At 28.3% G+C, this 15708-nt stretch overlaps 3 protein-coding genes across 5 annotated transcripts in view; all 3 read right to left on the bottom strand.

The window, feature by feature from the left end:
- Positions 1-15708, bottom strand: part of LOC119605139 (receptor-type guanylate cyclase Gyc76C-like) — a 76872-nt gene that overhangs the window by 60446 nt on the left and 718 nt on the right. Inside the window, exons 1-2 of one of the 3 annotated variants that reach the window (XM_037958105.1) lie at positions 3721-3896; positions 2917-3114 (exon numbers count right to left, since the gene is read on the bottom strand). The exons of 1 other annotated variant lie outside the window; for it this stretch is intronic. The gene's annotated coding sequence lies outside the window, so the exon portion shown is untranslated. Of the gene's footprint in view, positions 1-2916; positions 3115-3720; positions 3897-10338; positions 11050-15708 lie in introns of those variants that run through there. One more of the 3 variants, XM_037958104.1, reaches the window with a different exon arrangement.
- Positions 11501-12572, bottom strand: LOC119605141. Its single transcript, XM_037958111.1, has 3 exons — positions 12344-12572; positions 11705-12289; positions 11501-11650 (listed from the first exon to the last, which is right to left on the bottom strand). Exons 1-3 carry the CDS (start codon positions 12471-12473, stop codon positions 11640-11642), a joined length of 726 nt encoding a protein of 241 aa, XP_037814039.1. The 5' UTR covers positions 12474-12572; the 3' UTR covers positions 11501-11639.
- Positions 12723-13433, bottom strand: LOC119605130 (protein twisted gastrulation-like; the record flags this gene model as incomplete). The annotated part of the gene is made up of 1 exon (XM_037958092.1): positions 12723-13433. A coding segment is annotated over one exon (711 nt), but the record flags the coding sequence as incomplete, so codon positions are not given.

Raw genomic sequence — 15708 nt, 5'->3', positions numbered from 1 at the left:
AACATTTTCATACACATATGTATGTATTCCTACATAAGTTTTCAACATGTATAATTTTTATTTAAATTCCCATTAAATATTAATATTTAATACACTTTTAAATGTTCTATTTAAACAACATTAATGGATAGAATTAAAAAAAAAAATAAATAAAATAAAAAGAGCGAAGCAAAAAAATCAACAGTCTACTTGTTATTTGGGTGACATAAAGACCCAGTTTCACAGAGGAGGTCCCTTAGCACACAAGTGTGTATAGAAAAGAGCATATATTAGCTTTAACATAAAAAAACATCATAAAATCTCTAAATAAACATGACATGGCATATTCTCTCAAAATTTCCTTTAAACAAAAAAACCGCATAATCTGATGTTTGTTTGGGGTTTTTTCAATAAAATAACACTTTGCTAATTTTAATTATTTGATATTTTATTGATATTATATGTACAGAGAATTAAGTAAAGAACTATTAAAAATTGATTACATTTTTAAGGACTTCTTTACAATTCAAACAAGATGTCATCTTTTAAATTTACAATAAATCATTAAAATCCTAATATACTTACTAAAGGAGTATTAGACGTGTTCATTCAATTGTGGGTGAGAACGCTTCTGGCGAAAATTTTATAAGCTTTGCCCCTTAGTCCTACAAATGTCCGCGATTTATAAGTATTATTATAATTTGTTAAAGGGAAAAGGTAGAAAAGAGAGAATATAGAGGAAAAGTAAGGAAAGTAAAGTAGTCAAGGAAAAGAACCAGTCAGGATTGCACTGCAAGGTTAAGAGACGTTACTAAAGGATTACGTCCTGTTTAGTGGGAATTCAAGATTCACACCCAATCTGATAAATTAATGAACGCAGTAAGGCGTTTCAATGTAATATTCGAAAAATCGGATAGATCGCCAAAATCGGCCGACCCAAGCGTCCGAATACCGATCTCTGCCAAGTCAGGACAAGATGAGATATAGTCTCGTCTTCCTCCTAATTCTAACAACTCCTACAAAAGTCATTGAAAGGAAGGTCAATGTGTCTAACGTGATTTCCAAATCTACAATGACCAGTAACAACCGATACCAGCTTACGTAGTTGTAGTCTATGAAGACTAAGAATATAGTAGACCTGCATGGATCCATATGGAGCCACAGCGCTCTAGCTATCGAACAAGTGTGCACACGCGACCATCGGTCTGCCTTTTAATTGCAAGAAGTGAAGCGTCAATGAACTGATCTATATCTAGTTCGCTAAGCGAGGTTCTAGCTCTTGCTAGAATGTTAGCAACAGTGTTGCCATACGTCGAATCTCGTTGAGGGTTCGTCTGTATACACACGGAAGCAATTGTTTGGCGGAAGAAGGATGTAAGTAGAGATATAATATATATCGGAATTTTCTCAATAGAAAGAGGTTGAGGGATGCAATAGTACTGATTTCTCGGTAGAAAATCCATGATGTTCACGTCACCTATGGAAAAGCTGTTTCACTTGCCTTTTAGGTCCAATCTGGATATAGCCAGTTGTTTGGCTAGAAGATCAACTGGCAACCAGTTGAGCATAGTAAACTACGCCTTTGGGTCTATTGTTCTAAGAACACCGGTAATGAGAAGAGCAGAAGATCTCATGACCTTTTCAAGCACATGCCACCAGACCACTATCCCACATATCATTGTTGGTTTAATGACAGCATCAAATAGTTAGTGAGCATTACTCGGGTTTAAACCCCAGCATGTTCCCATGGCTTTTCTGCAGACATGGCTTTTGATGCTCTAGACCCAATGTATCCGCAGCAGCTAGAAGATCAGCTTGAAGTATAGTACGTCTTTGAGGCAGAAGATTTAATGACCTTTTCAAGCTGTTGCCTGAATAACAAGGCGCCGTAATGGCTTTAGATGCTCTAGAGACACATTTTGTGCTTCAAGATAGCTTCTTGTACAAGATAACGCCCAAGTATTTGGCGCTATCCAATAACTTTAATTTCTCACCGTTAAGTCGAAGGAGATAAAACAATGGGATCTTGTATTTTCAGGGAGAAAAGCACTAGTTCCGTTTTACCAGGATTTAAACTAAGACCACATTTAGTTGGTAGTGTTGTAGTCAGTCACTGCCAAGGTCGTGGGTTTGATTCCCACCAGAGACAAAGATGTATTTCTTCGGATCTGATTTAAAATACATCCTTCTATCAAACTAACTAACTAAACCTGTTAACCTATTATTAGAAAATTTTTACTTTATAGATTTAACTACTTAAAATTTTCTTTTAATTCAACATATTTTCATACAATTTATTGTAACATTTATTTATTTATTTTTTTAAAGATTTAAAACAAACCACCTACATACGTTTAAATTTAATGAAAAATTTTATAACTATAAAACTATTTATTCATACTTATATTAGATTTAAATCAACAAGAAATTTTAGAAGTATTCAACGCTTGAATGAATTTCTTTAGGAAATAATTCAGTTATAAATGAATCACAATAATGAATGAATTATTTTTTTATTAAAAAAAACGAACTTATGAAGGAAGCTAAAGAATTGTTATTTGGAAAAAGAAATTTTAGTAACTAACTAGACTATTTTTTAAATAATTTAAAGCTCTGATCATAAAAACAATAAACAAATATTTTTTAATAAAAGATTTATTTTCATATTACCAGAGAAAACAAAAAAATGGAAAACAGTAAAATATGCCATAAAAAGTTAAATATGCAAAATATGCTTTTAAAAAATATTTGCTGTATAGCATATTTTTTATTATCCTGTACAACTCAAGACATCTCAAGTATTTATGACATTTTAACACTTTAAATAATAAAATATTAAATACTCCTATAAAAAGTATTACAAAGATATTAAAAATATTCTTTAGAAAATAATTTAGTTAAATTGAAAAAAAGCTTTTATTTTTATATAATACTCACATTAAAGTAAATTGAATTATTTTTTATTTTTACACTTAATTTTATATTTTAATGGTGCAATTATTTTTTTTTCTTATATCTTTTATCGATTGTAGTTAATGCGTAAAGCTGCAACTTGTATTACTTTTTTGTTATAACTTCTTTTTTGCTCCCTTTTGTATAATAAGATTGTAAATAGAAACTAAAGGTTTCACGTTGCTGTTAAATTCAAGGATTCAACATATTATTTTAAAATAGAAAAAAATACATAAGACAGTAGAAAAGACGACATTTAGCAAGTTATATAATTTGTTAAAAAATATATAAAAAATAGCACTGTTTAAATGTAACGTTTAAGTTGTACCAACGAGCGAATAAATAAATATTTAATATTTTTCTGTTTTTAAAATTTTAAACACAAATGTATATATTATGTTTTCTTATTTGTGGGTTTTTATGGATTTTTTTTCTTCTTCTGGTATTCTACAATCTCTTTTATTAATAATTAAAATATTAAAAAAAAAATCACTTAATTATTTACTTAAGCAACGACAGCAATGGAAAAATAAATAATTTTATTAAAAAAAATAAATAAAGAAAAATAATAATAAATTATTTACTAAAAGGAAAATCTTTTTTTTGTAAATTTCATTTAACACTCGTACAGCGATCGTTGAAAAAAAAGCAAAAAAACTTATAAAAACAAAAAGAAATTTGCAAATGCAACAAATTTAATATAGAATAAATATATAGTACATTTCTTGGTTTGTATATATTAAAGCACAATTATAAAAATATTTATTTATTTATATATTTTATTTTTACTTTTTCTGTTTCTTTTAATTTTATTCTTTATTTTTATGTATAATTTTTTTTTTTATTTAAATTTTTTTTTTAACTACTCAATTACAGCACGCGACGACGACAACGTTATGTCTTTAGTACCAGAAAATAAAGACGACTATTATCGCAGACATGTAGAATAATACTGAAATTTGCTCGCAAAGCACAAGTGCGGCGCTCTACTTTACTGACACAACAACAGCACCCGTAACAGCAACAACAATAATACAGAAAGAAAATAAAATCACACTGTGAGTTGATTGTATTTATTGAGAGTGCGTCGTGGTATCTGCCTTAAGAAGAGATGGGTAATATACTATGTATTTCTTTTTTTACATACTTTTTGCCATGAAAAATTGAACCAACCAACTCTGAGAAAATTTCGTACACACACCGCAAAAAAAAAATATTAATTTAAAAAATACACAAATATTTATGTAGTAGAGATATGGATAAAATAAAAATTAACAATCGTAATGTTTAATAACACTCTATCTGTGATAACAGGTGGAGGCAATTAAGTTTGTCAAGATGTTGGTGACATTTTTTACATAAAATTTTGGAAAAGTTAATCATAAGTTTATTGGTGAAAAATTGTTAGTGATATTTTTGGTGAAAAGTATTTGATGAGATATTTAGCGAAATTTTTATGAGTAATTTTGGTGAAAAATTTCTACTAAAATTTTTGGTGAAAAATTTTTTGTAAAATTTTTGTTGAAAAATTTCTTGTAAAATTTTTGGTGAAAATTTTCTTGTTAAATTTTTGGTGAAAAATTTCTAGTGAATTTTTGGTGAAAAATTTCTAGTGAATTTTTGGTGAAAAATTTCTAGTGAATTTTTGGTGAAAAATTTCTAGTGAATTTTTGGTGAAAACATTCTAGTTTTGATATTTATTTTTTAAAATGAATAATTTTTTTAATGAAATTTTAGGCGATAAATATTTAATGAGATTTTCTAGTGAATTTTGGGTGAAAAATTTTAGCGAATGTTATAGTAACAATTTCTAGGGAAATATTTTTAAAAATTAATAATTTTTTAGTGAAATTTTAAGTGGGAAATATTAAATGAGATTTTTTTCATGAAAAATTTCTAGTAAAATTTGTGGTGAAAAATTTCTAGTGAATTTTCGGTGAAAATGTTCTAGTAAAAGTTTGGTTAACAATTTCCAGGAAAATATTCTTAAAAATTAATCATTTTCGTCGTGAAATTTTAAGTTAAAAATATTTGAAGAGATTTTTAGTTTTTTTCTGAAAAGTTTTTAGTGAATTTTTGGTGAAAAATTTTTGGTAAAAAATTTCTGCTTAATTTTTGGTGAAAAATTTTTAATGAATTTTTTCTTGTCGATTCTTTGGTGATTTATTTTTGTAAAAAATTCTAGTGAAACATTTTTGTGTCAAAGCTATAAGTTCTATTTTATAAAATCTGGTTATAGCACCCAAAAACCTGTCACTTAAGACTTTGAGCCCGTATTCATGGTAGATTGAAATATCACCTGGAATTCGATAGGGCACAAATTCGGCCATATTTCCGAACCTACTGTTTTCAGAAAAAGTTTTATAAGACACAAATGAATAGGGTTTATTTTCTAAAAAAATTCAACACTGAGAAATTTCTTTGGGTGTACTCAAGACCTATAGAGTATAATATACGCTCTTTCTTATTTTCACAAGATCATACATACTCCTCTCAACGACTCATTACCAATAACGTGATGTCGCGTATCAACATACATTTAAATATATAAATAATATATAAACAAAAAAATAATAGTAATAATAAATTTACATACATTTTTTAAGTAAAGTACGTAAGAATAGTTCGTACATATTCATCTTCTAAAAGTACTTATACACATTTACACTATACACATGTAAACATACAGACAGACCATTCATATGTAAAGAATATAGGGAAATTATAAAGAAATATACGCATATAATTTCTATCTCAATATACGTATCGCCAGAAGCTAAACAAAAAAATATTTACGGAATTTTTACGCTACAAAATATATGCTCCAAAAAAATATGAAAGAAAAGAACAAAACAAACAGAAAAAACCGAAACATGAAAACATACACTCAGATACATTTAACAAATTTATTGGACATCCTCTTTACCGATGTCGAGGCATACGGTCAATCCACCAAACATCTGATACTATAGAGTATTTCAGAAATACAAACACACTCCGACATACACTCTCACAAGTGGCTACTATCAAGCGAAAATACCCTACACTCTTGTGCAAGCAAAATTTCATCAATTAGCAGAGCAATTCTATTTTTAAACTCGTGTTAACAATGTTCTTTTTTATTATTTTATCAGCTGCTTTTCTGTTCTGTGTACGAATACGAGAAATAAAGTGTTTGTTCACTTCACTACGACAGCAATCATCTGTACGTAATATACAAATAGGCGACCGTGCTCCTGGGTGTGTGTGCATATGTATAGGTATGTTTGAATGAGAACGGTCTTAGCGACCTCTAAAATACCTTTTTTTGGAAACAAGAACTGAATGAAATTTTTTTTCAAATATCTGTATTGTTTTGTCCATCACTGTTAAGCTGAAACACAGTAGTTTTTTGCCAAAGACTTTCTTTATTTTGTATATTTTATTTTAGTATTATTATTTCGTAGTTAATCCCTTTTAGAGCATTATTGCTCTCATTTTGTTTCTCTATATTTAAACAAGTGTTTATTTTGTATACATAATATAAATTACCGAAAGACATTTAAAGAGTCTGCTTTAAACTTTTAAGTCGACTTAATGATTTGCTACATCAAAGCCAATTTGAATCTTCTATGTGAATGCTGCTGATGTTCCATGAAAATAGAGCTGTTCAATTTTGTGCCAAGCCAAAAAATAGAAAGATCGCAATGATCTGGGGAACTGATACATCTGGTCCAAGCAGCTCTTAATAACATTTATGTTTTATAGTTGATAACTTCCTGGATATCTTCTAATTTGTAAGATAATACGTGAAAAGGATTAGCCTTTACTTGGAGAGAAAACTGAACCGATAATTTAAGATCGAACATCTGATATTCCATTCTGTGATAAACCAAAAAATGGAGAGACCTTAGTAAAAGAGGGAAATGTTCTATCTTGTTCAAGAAATCAATGAAGTAGGTGTAAAAATCGTTTATGTATTGTAATAGATAATTTCCTGGATTTATTCTTATTTGGAACATAATACCTGAAAACGATTGGAGAATGATTTGTGGAAAACTGAACCCATAACTAAAGATCGAATATCCGATATTCCTCCACAAAAGGTACGGTTCTTTGCATCGAATATCATAGGTTTCATAAGCAAAATGAAAACAAACCGTTGGACAAACTTTATTGTCTGACTGTACTATATCATAGCTTAGACTCTAGTGTAGAGGCTATGAACAAAAAAAAAGAAAAACAAAATAATAAAAACGCCTGTTAACCCGCTAGCACTAAAGCAACAAATGATCACAGCTACACTAAATCACACATATGTATGCAAATTCACACACACACACCCTCATATGATTTTGAATATAAACATGTATTTGTGGCAAATAAAATGCTTAAAAATGGGAATAAAAGTTTGATAAGCAGCACCAAGTTAATCTTTATTATATTGACTTATATTTAAATCAAATGCTCGTTTATATATATACAAAAACGTTCATTTCTCTACAATATGAACAAAAAAATACTGAAAAACAAGGAACGAATGTATAAAAATATTTATGCACAAAAAACAACAACAACAACACAGAAATATTGTAGCAAAAGACGTAATTCAATTTGAAGCGAAATTTTTGTGTTTTCAAGAAAAACAAATAAATGTTTATAAACTATTAAAATTTTGCGACTTTGAAAATAAAAACATTTAAATGAAAAAAAAAATCCTGCTATATGTATGCCGGTGGTGCCAGTATAAATTAGAGTGAATTTGTCTAAATGTATCTGTAAGCGCCACAACACAATAAACATTCTTATGCTTTACTCGTAGAAACAAAACAATGATGACATTTCCGCTTTAACACTCATTCACTCACTCATTCACATCTACACTGAATGAAATCTGTCATTTTTCACATCCAGGAGATTTTATTTCGTATGTTGATGCTTAACGGTGACAACATTGTTGTTTGTTTGTGCATTTCAGTTAGAAAACATTTGCACATAGTTTTGTATATTAAATTCTTAGTGCATCACTTACTTATTGTTTTTTGCATTGTTTAATTTATTATTTTTTTTTTCTGTGTTTAGTAGAATGAAATGAAATTTAAACTATTTTCGTTATTGTTTTATAAATCACAAACGCATATTTAAAATTTTCTTAGTTATTGATTGCATAGTTAACTGGAAAATATGTATGTACGATGATTAATACATAAAACATTTGTTGCTTTTATTATCGATCGGTTTCTTTTGATTTGTTTTTCTTATGAATTTAATTTATTTTGATTCTTTGCATGAAGATGCTAATTTAGCTTTTATATGAAGCAGAAATTGCGTTTTTAAATCTCTTCTCTACTTGATACGTAAACATGGCCTTAACCGATCAATCCAAAATTCAAAAAACATTATTGAAAACATATATCAATAATTTTTATATTAATATTTATAAGTCATTATATCCCATATCACCTTAGACTTTATATTACGCATAAAACTAGAAGTTCTAATAATAAATTTTAATATATGGCCTATTTTTGATTTTATGGCAATTTTTTTTTTTTTTTTTTTTTGCTAAAACGCGATTATTTCGAAATTTTATTGTTTTTAATTTCTTCTTATGCACCACGTATCTTTCACTTTTGTTCGAACCGATCAACTAACCCAAAGAGAGAGGGAGAAAAGATAGTGTGGCAGAGAATAAAAACAAAGTGAGAGTAAAAATGTGTGGAAGAAATGATAGTGTTGTCATTATGTTATATCAAAGTGCATTAGCTGCATAAAAAGGGAATTGAAAAATTTCAAATCTATTCTAGTCCACAGATTACCCAAAGGTGTGATATTTTCCAATGAATTGTTAAAAGATCATTGATCTTTTTTAATGTTAATAAGTCCTTAAAAAAGACTTTTGGAACTTTGCAGGTCAAAGGTCTCTTCCAAATAGTAAAATTTAAGCTCAAGTTCATATCTTAAAAAAACTAAATTTAGGTTCATTGTTCACTTTTAATCAATAATTTCACTATGAATATATAAAAATATATTGTGATATTTTTTCCAGGTCAAAGGTCACTCCTAAAAAACGCAAATTTTAAATACATACATACATATCCATTTCATAAACCCAAATTGTTGGTTGGTATTTATCATTTTCAATCGTATTAATTCTTAGAATTTCTTATTAAAATTTTATGACTAAAAATGCACTAAACACTTTTTGAATTTCTAAAATTCTTTTGGCAACCCTGCTTTTATTTAATAAGAATGTGAGAGAGTTATGAAACAAATACACACATCTTCATTTATACATAGATACAAATGAAAAACAAAAGTTGCAGGTTGTTGTTTTTCCTAAATTCCATCTTGTAAATTTCGTACTTTAAAAAAAAAAAAAACATATTATTGGACTTCGTAGAAGAAAAAAATAAAACAACAATGAAAAAAGCTCTCTGCCATATTAGTGTTATTTTTAAAAACACGAGTGCGTTTCACTAAAAAAAAGACAGAAAACAAATTAAAGCCACACAGCTAAAATGTAAACAAACAAGATCTTGTGTTGTTTGTGTTGCTTTTCTATTGATATTGTCATAGTTTTTTTTTGTTGTAGTTCACTTTTTTTTACAGATACATTAACACACCGATATGCGATTGTAGTAGAAGATGTAGCAGTGATGAGTTATATAATACTAATGGACATTTTTTGGTACTTTTTGTGGGAAATGTGTGACAAGAGTGCCTGAATTTGGGTTATTACAACGAAATCAATTTAATTTAAAGTTCTTTCTTTTACAAAATAAGCAACAATTTCGACTTTTGAGGATTGGGACTATTGTTATAAATACTGATCGGGAATTACACAGCAAATTATAGATAATATATTTCACTTAGTAAAACTATTTCTCTGTGTAATAAACACTTTATAAAACGGTTTCTAGGGCATAGAAATGTATAAATCCCATAACCTCAAATACTGCACCCTCTACCTAGCCTTCCAAAGTTGATAAACTGCTTAAGAGAGGCAAATTATCTCAGATATCTACTTTTCTTTTTGTAATCCATTTAAATAAAGTTTTTTACACAGATATTGGAACATAGGACTTACTTGGAACAAATTGTTCTTCTTTTCATCAAAAAAAGTACCCACTGACCGACTGCTTTACCCAACACTATCATTTGCAAGTGTCATAATGTACACGAATCATATTAATCAAATCATAAAGTACTTACAACATTTATCATTATTTAAAGACAGACTTTTTTCAGACAGACTCAGTCAGATAAACAATATTGAAATTGTTAAACAAGTAAGGGCCAGAGCACATTTTAAAAATATTTACATTAATGTAGAAAAAAAATCTTAAAATAAACTACATAACTTGCAGTTACAATTTATTAATCATTTACAGTTTTTTTTTTTGTACATTTTCTTTTGTTACTTACATTAAATATTTTATAAAAATACGAACGTATAAAGCGATAATGGACAATCTATTTAAACACAACTATAAATTTCTTTATTATTTTTTTTTTTTGTATTTTTTTTTCAAAAAAATTATCACTTTTTTATTGGTTTTTCTAGATTTTATCACTTGAAATAATACGAACAAATAATTAATAATTTTTTATAAATTTTTCCCGTCAACTCGCGTTGCTTATTTTACTGCGCGTGTTTTTGTTAAACTATTCATTAAATCACTCTCTTCTGTGCCAGCGACTCTCACGCTCTAGCTCTCTCACTCACTCTCGTTCTCCCTTTATCTCTTATATTTAGTCGTATTTTTTTATATTTACTATATTCTACGGGATCGTGTATGCAAGTGTAGGTGAACGAACAGAAAGAACAATATTTTTTTTTTAATTTTTTCTTATTTCTTTTGTAACTTTTCTTTTTTTTTTTTTTTTGTTAAATTAATTGATTAAACACTATTTATTTTTAATCTGTAGTATTGCATTCCGTTGTATAAAGTTTGTTAATAAAGCCGAAATCTATTTGATTTTAGTAAAATTGTATTAATTTAAACTTTATTTAGTTAAATTAATCTTTTTTGTATCTTTCAAACAACACACGGCACTAAATTTAGTGAATGCTACTAAATAAAACAAAAATACACACACTTCCGATTCGTAATGTCTCACAAACGACTGACAAAAGACAACTGAATGTAAAAGTGCAGAGCAGCAGACAACAAGTGGATAAGTGTACGGTCGTTGCTATTGTAGTGCTTTTTTCCTTAGATGTTTTAGTGCTTTTTATATAGCGCTCTTATAGAAATTTGAATTGTTTTTTTAACAATTTTTCCAGTTAGAATATTTAGAGCCCGAATTTTACAAATTACTATAATACGGCATCATAGTTTTTTCGAACTTAGAGATAAAGCTTTATGTTAAGAGCTTTTTAAGCAGCGTTTTAGTGCTTTAGAACAAATACATATATTTTTAAAAATCATCCAGCAATATTTTCTGTTTGAAACGGTTTTTTTCTAAATAAAATAACTTAGTTTTTTCTTAGATGTTTCAAACACTGCCTTATTAACAATAACTTTATTTTATATTGTTAACACTGCTTTATCAACTGTTTTATCGACATAAAATTAAAGTGCTGCCAGACAAATATTTAATACAGTTTTTTCGTTATTTTCTTAAATTTGAAATTGTTTATTTTTTGTATGTAGCGAATAAAATATATTGTTAAAAATTAATTTTTATGGCCTTGTGATAAACATCCGTAAAATTTCCAATATTTAAAAAATTGCTTAAAATAAAATTGTTAAAATTATTTTGCTATAAATACAAAGTTTTTATATACCTTTTATATTTTCCAATTCTTCACTAGACATTACGACGGGCATATGACTTTCTGTTAGTTCTTTGGTTTTGTGAACCATAGACTTTTTGAGTTCCATATATTTATCCCAGATAGTGACAGGTTCCTTTTTTGCTTTACCCATACTCATGTTAAGAGTAGCTCCCTGGTTGACATAGATCTGACGATTTAAATGTATATGTTTATTAGTAATAAATATATTATGTATTTGTTCTTCCACATCATCTGCAGCGGTTGTTTGACTCTCTACCACATTTTTCAATTTAAACTTTATTTCATTATTTTGCTTTTCCAACTTATTGATTTTCCATTTAAGACTCTCCTGTTGCTCCTGCAAATCACTGATAGTTTCCGTATCTTCTACATCAGATTCTTGCATTTTGGGTATGTAGATTTTGTGACGTATACGTTTAGCCATATACATTTCTGCTATATGGGTTATTTTGGCCAAAGCATAAATACACACAAAAATACCCAGGAAATTAACATAAAGATCGTATTTATCTTGACTTGGGGTAGTAGATTTTAAGACTTGCGGTGGAGGTTGTGCGGGCATAATGGGAATTTCTTAAAAAAATATTTTTTTAAATTTTCCATAATTTTTTAATAAAACTTACAAACCTTTAGTTAGTTCTTGAGGTATATTTGTATTAAATTGTAAAGTTTGTTCGATTTGTTGTATATAACACAATATAGCCCACGAAATAAAGCCCAATGACAAAAGAAAAAGAAAATTTATGGAAGTTATCATGATGTTTTTTATAGAAATTTTGAAATTACGATTTTTTGTGTAGTAGAAGAAAAAATAAATGAAGTTCTGAATAAAATTATTTCAACTAATGGCAAAGGTAATTTGGATTCTAAATTATTTTTTTCAAAATCTCTAGGAACACCTCACCAAACTTCTTGCAGACTTTTAAGCGATAAATTTAATAAAACACAATTTAAAATTTTCTATGTAAGGCGCATTAACTATATTTTATTTGTATAAAGTATCGTTTTAAATTCTATTATCTTTAAGATTTCCATCAAATATTTCGAATTCATAAGAACCATCATCATTCTCGAAATGTTGATCAACTTCATCGAATTCCTCATCTTCCTCTTCGGGGCAAAATTTACAACGACTTTCATTGACTCCATAATTAAGGCAAGTGGATCCCACGCATTCACAGCAGCCATCGTGAAACCATCTATAACTGCTGGCACCATAACTTCTGCAACTTTGGCGACATTTATTCCACGAAACACAATGATCGAAATACACTACAGTGCAATTTGCCAACAAATCTGTATCCAATTCATTCTCCGTTTTACCACTATAGATTTCATTCGTTTTCAAGTTTGAGCCTCTCAATGCCGCTTCATAGTTTACAGGAAATGTGAGAATACTCCAACTATATTCATCGGCAGGTGATGTGACTAAAGCTTCAAATAGTTCTGGCACTCCTTCTAAATTTTCCACATGAGATTTTTGTGATAAGGAGGTTTCCACATTGCTACTAGCCTTGGGACACAGATCCACACAACCGCAACAATTCTCAAAGTATTTTTTGCCCATGCAGCGTACACAGTCCTTAAAACACGACTCATCCTTTTGTTCGCATTTGCAACTTTGTGTTAGAATACATTTGGATACTATAGAACCGCAAACCTCTTCGTTGCAGGATTTGGCCGCATATTCGTGTACTAAGTTTAATATTAACAATATTTTCAACAAAACGAACAATTTTAAATACATCTTTATAAACTAGTAATTAGTTGTTACTCTATGGAATGTTATGTTACTACTGCTGCAAAATTTTTAGTTTTAAGGTATTTTATACCCAAAATTACAGTTGCTACCTGGAAAACCAAACTTTTGTGTTACTTACCTAAGTTTTTAAGGATACCACTTACCAATAGATATAAGCTAGTTAGAACAGCAATTAAAAATTTCATTTGTTTTTGTATATGGTTTAAGTACTTAATATTATATTAATTATAAAAAACGTTTAAAATGATAAGCAGCTAAGCTGCCAAAGATAAATATTTTCTTTGAAAATATTTGTTTATAAACTAACTTAAAAATACTTAATTCCTCCATGTTGTTAGGAAAAGTCCTTTTTAAAATGCCAGCGATTTCCGAGCCTTGAATGACGATTTTGCAGCATAGGGCGTTATGCGTGCTTGCACTCTACGTTTCTTTTTTAAATCCGTATTTTGGGAACTAGTCGAACTTGGAGTGGAGGGTACAAATGTCGAAGATTCAGCAGGATAGGGTGTTATACGTGTTTGCACTTTACGTTTCATTTTCAATTCGGAATTTTGAGCACTAGTCGAACTCGGGGTGGAGGGCGCAAATTTCGTAGATTCAGCAGGAAATGTTTTATTGTGTTCATCCTTATGGTGAGGACTGCTAAAATCGAAGTCATTTAAATTAAGCGATTTTAAATTAAAGATCAATTGTTGTGCCAAGGTAGTGTGATCCATTTTAGGTATGAATTAATTTACTAAACAAATTGCCTGTGTTAACAAACGGATGTTACTCGTAAAAACGATGTTGAGGAACTGATGTCCTTACCCTAGTTGGCAGGTCACTTATATACTACAATTTGCTAAAGATTATTCCAGCTAGATATAATAAAGGGATTATGTAGATAGGAAATTGAAAGATGCTTTCTTGTACCTGTAAGGATTTTGAATTCTTATTTGCTTACCTGCTTATTAAACTAATAGGAAATTTTATATAATTCTCACTAAATCGTTAATTTGCATATGGACAATTTGATTTTTAATTCCTAGAATTTCAATACACAAGTCATTAGTGGGACAGATGTTTCTATAAATATGATTTTTCTTATCTGGAATTATGTGCCAGATAATTTAAGTAAAGCAGATGTGCCAAAAATAATTTCTAATCTTGTTGTAACTAAAAATTCATATTTGAAAATTATTTCGCAAAGTTTTTTTTCATAAATTTGTATTCAGAAAATTATTTTTGAAAAATATTGTGCAACATTTTTATAAATATTTCGAATAATATTCGTTTTTGAAGAAAAAACTGTTTATGTTTTTGGAACCGATATAGTATTTTCTATACATTTATTGACTTAAATATCATATTTCAATATATTTTCTATTATTTCCAATAAGATAATAATAATTTTTTCAATATATAAAAGATTTTTAGTTTTGCAACAAAAACGTAATACCAATTATTTCCACTAAATTCTTATTTGAATTATAAGAAGAAAATTTTAAAATTTATTTTTATCAAAGAAAACATTTTCCCTAAAAACACAATTTTTTATTAAAAATTTTTACAAAAACGTAACATATTTTTAACAAAAACTCATTTTTAGGAAAATCTAGAATATTTACAAAAAATCGAATTTCTTGACAATATTCTTATTAAATTATTACCAAAATTCGACTAAAATATATTTCTTAATAAAGATTTTCACTAAAATTTTAACATTTTGCCTAAAAACCGGTTTTTACTAAAAATTAAATTCCAAATTTTCCCCAAAATTCCAATACTTTAGAAATTCGTTTTGCAAAAAAAAGTCCCACTTTATGGATTTTTGGAAATTCCAAAAATTTTAGGATTTTCTGTTTACCATCAAGAGTCAGCTAAGAAGTAATGAGATAGTCATAATAAAAATTTCCTAAATTTGCAAATCCACAACTTGTACAAAATGGGTCATTGGTCTACCTTTGTACTTTTGAAGTTCGAATTGTAACAAAAAAGTACATTTGTAACAATTTTACCAACCCAATGCTAAAAGTATGACCAGTTTTGTTATAATAAATTGTTAAAAAGAGCTTTTAAGCTTTTTTTAAAATAGGTATAATGTTATGTTGGAAACATAGCAGATATCTTGTAGAAATGGTAACATAAAACTCACTTACTTGGTATTAATATTACTTCCTTTTCCGCTAAATTTCCAAAAAGATTTCTATAATATGAACTTGTTTTCAACTTCAGATTAAATTTTCATTAA

The sequence above is a fragment of the Lucilia sericata genome, unplaced genomic scaffold (genome assembly GCF_015586225.1).
Source record: "Lucilia sericata isolate MDLA Ls3-8-SP2 unplaced genomic scaffold, ASM1558622v1 Contig000460F_arrow, whole genome shotgun sequence".
Taxonomy (NCBI): Eukaryota; Metazoa; Arthropoda; class Insecta; order Diptera; family Calliphoridae; genus Lucilia; species Lucilia sericata.
This window is presented reverse-complemented; position numbering and strand designations above follow the sequence as displayed.

Coding starts and splice junctions, on each gene's coding strand:
- LOC119605141 (XM_037958111.1), bottom strand. CDS start 12,473: ATGATAACTTCCATAAATTTTCTTTTTCTTTTGTCATTGGGCTTTATT. Junction 12,290..12,343: donor ACCTCAAGAACTAACTAAAG/GTTTGTAAGTTT, acceptor TATTTTTTTAAG/AAATTCCCATTATGCCCGCA.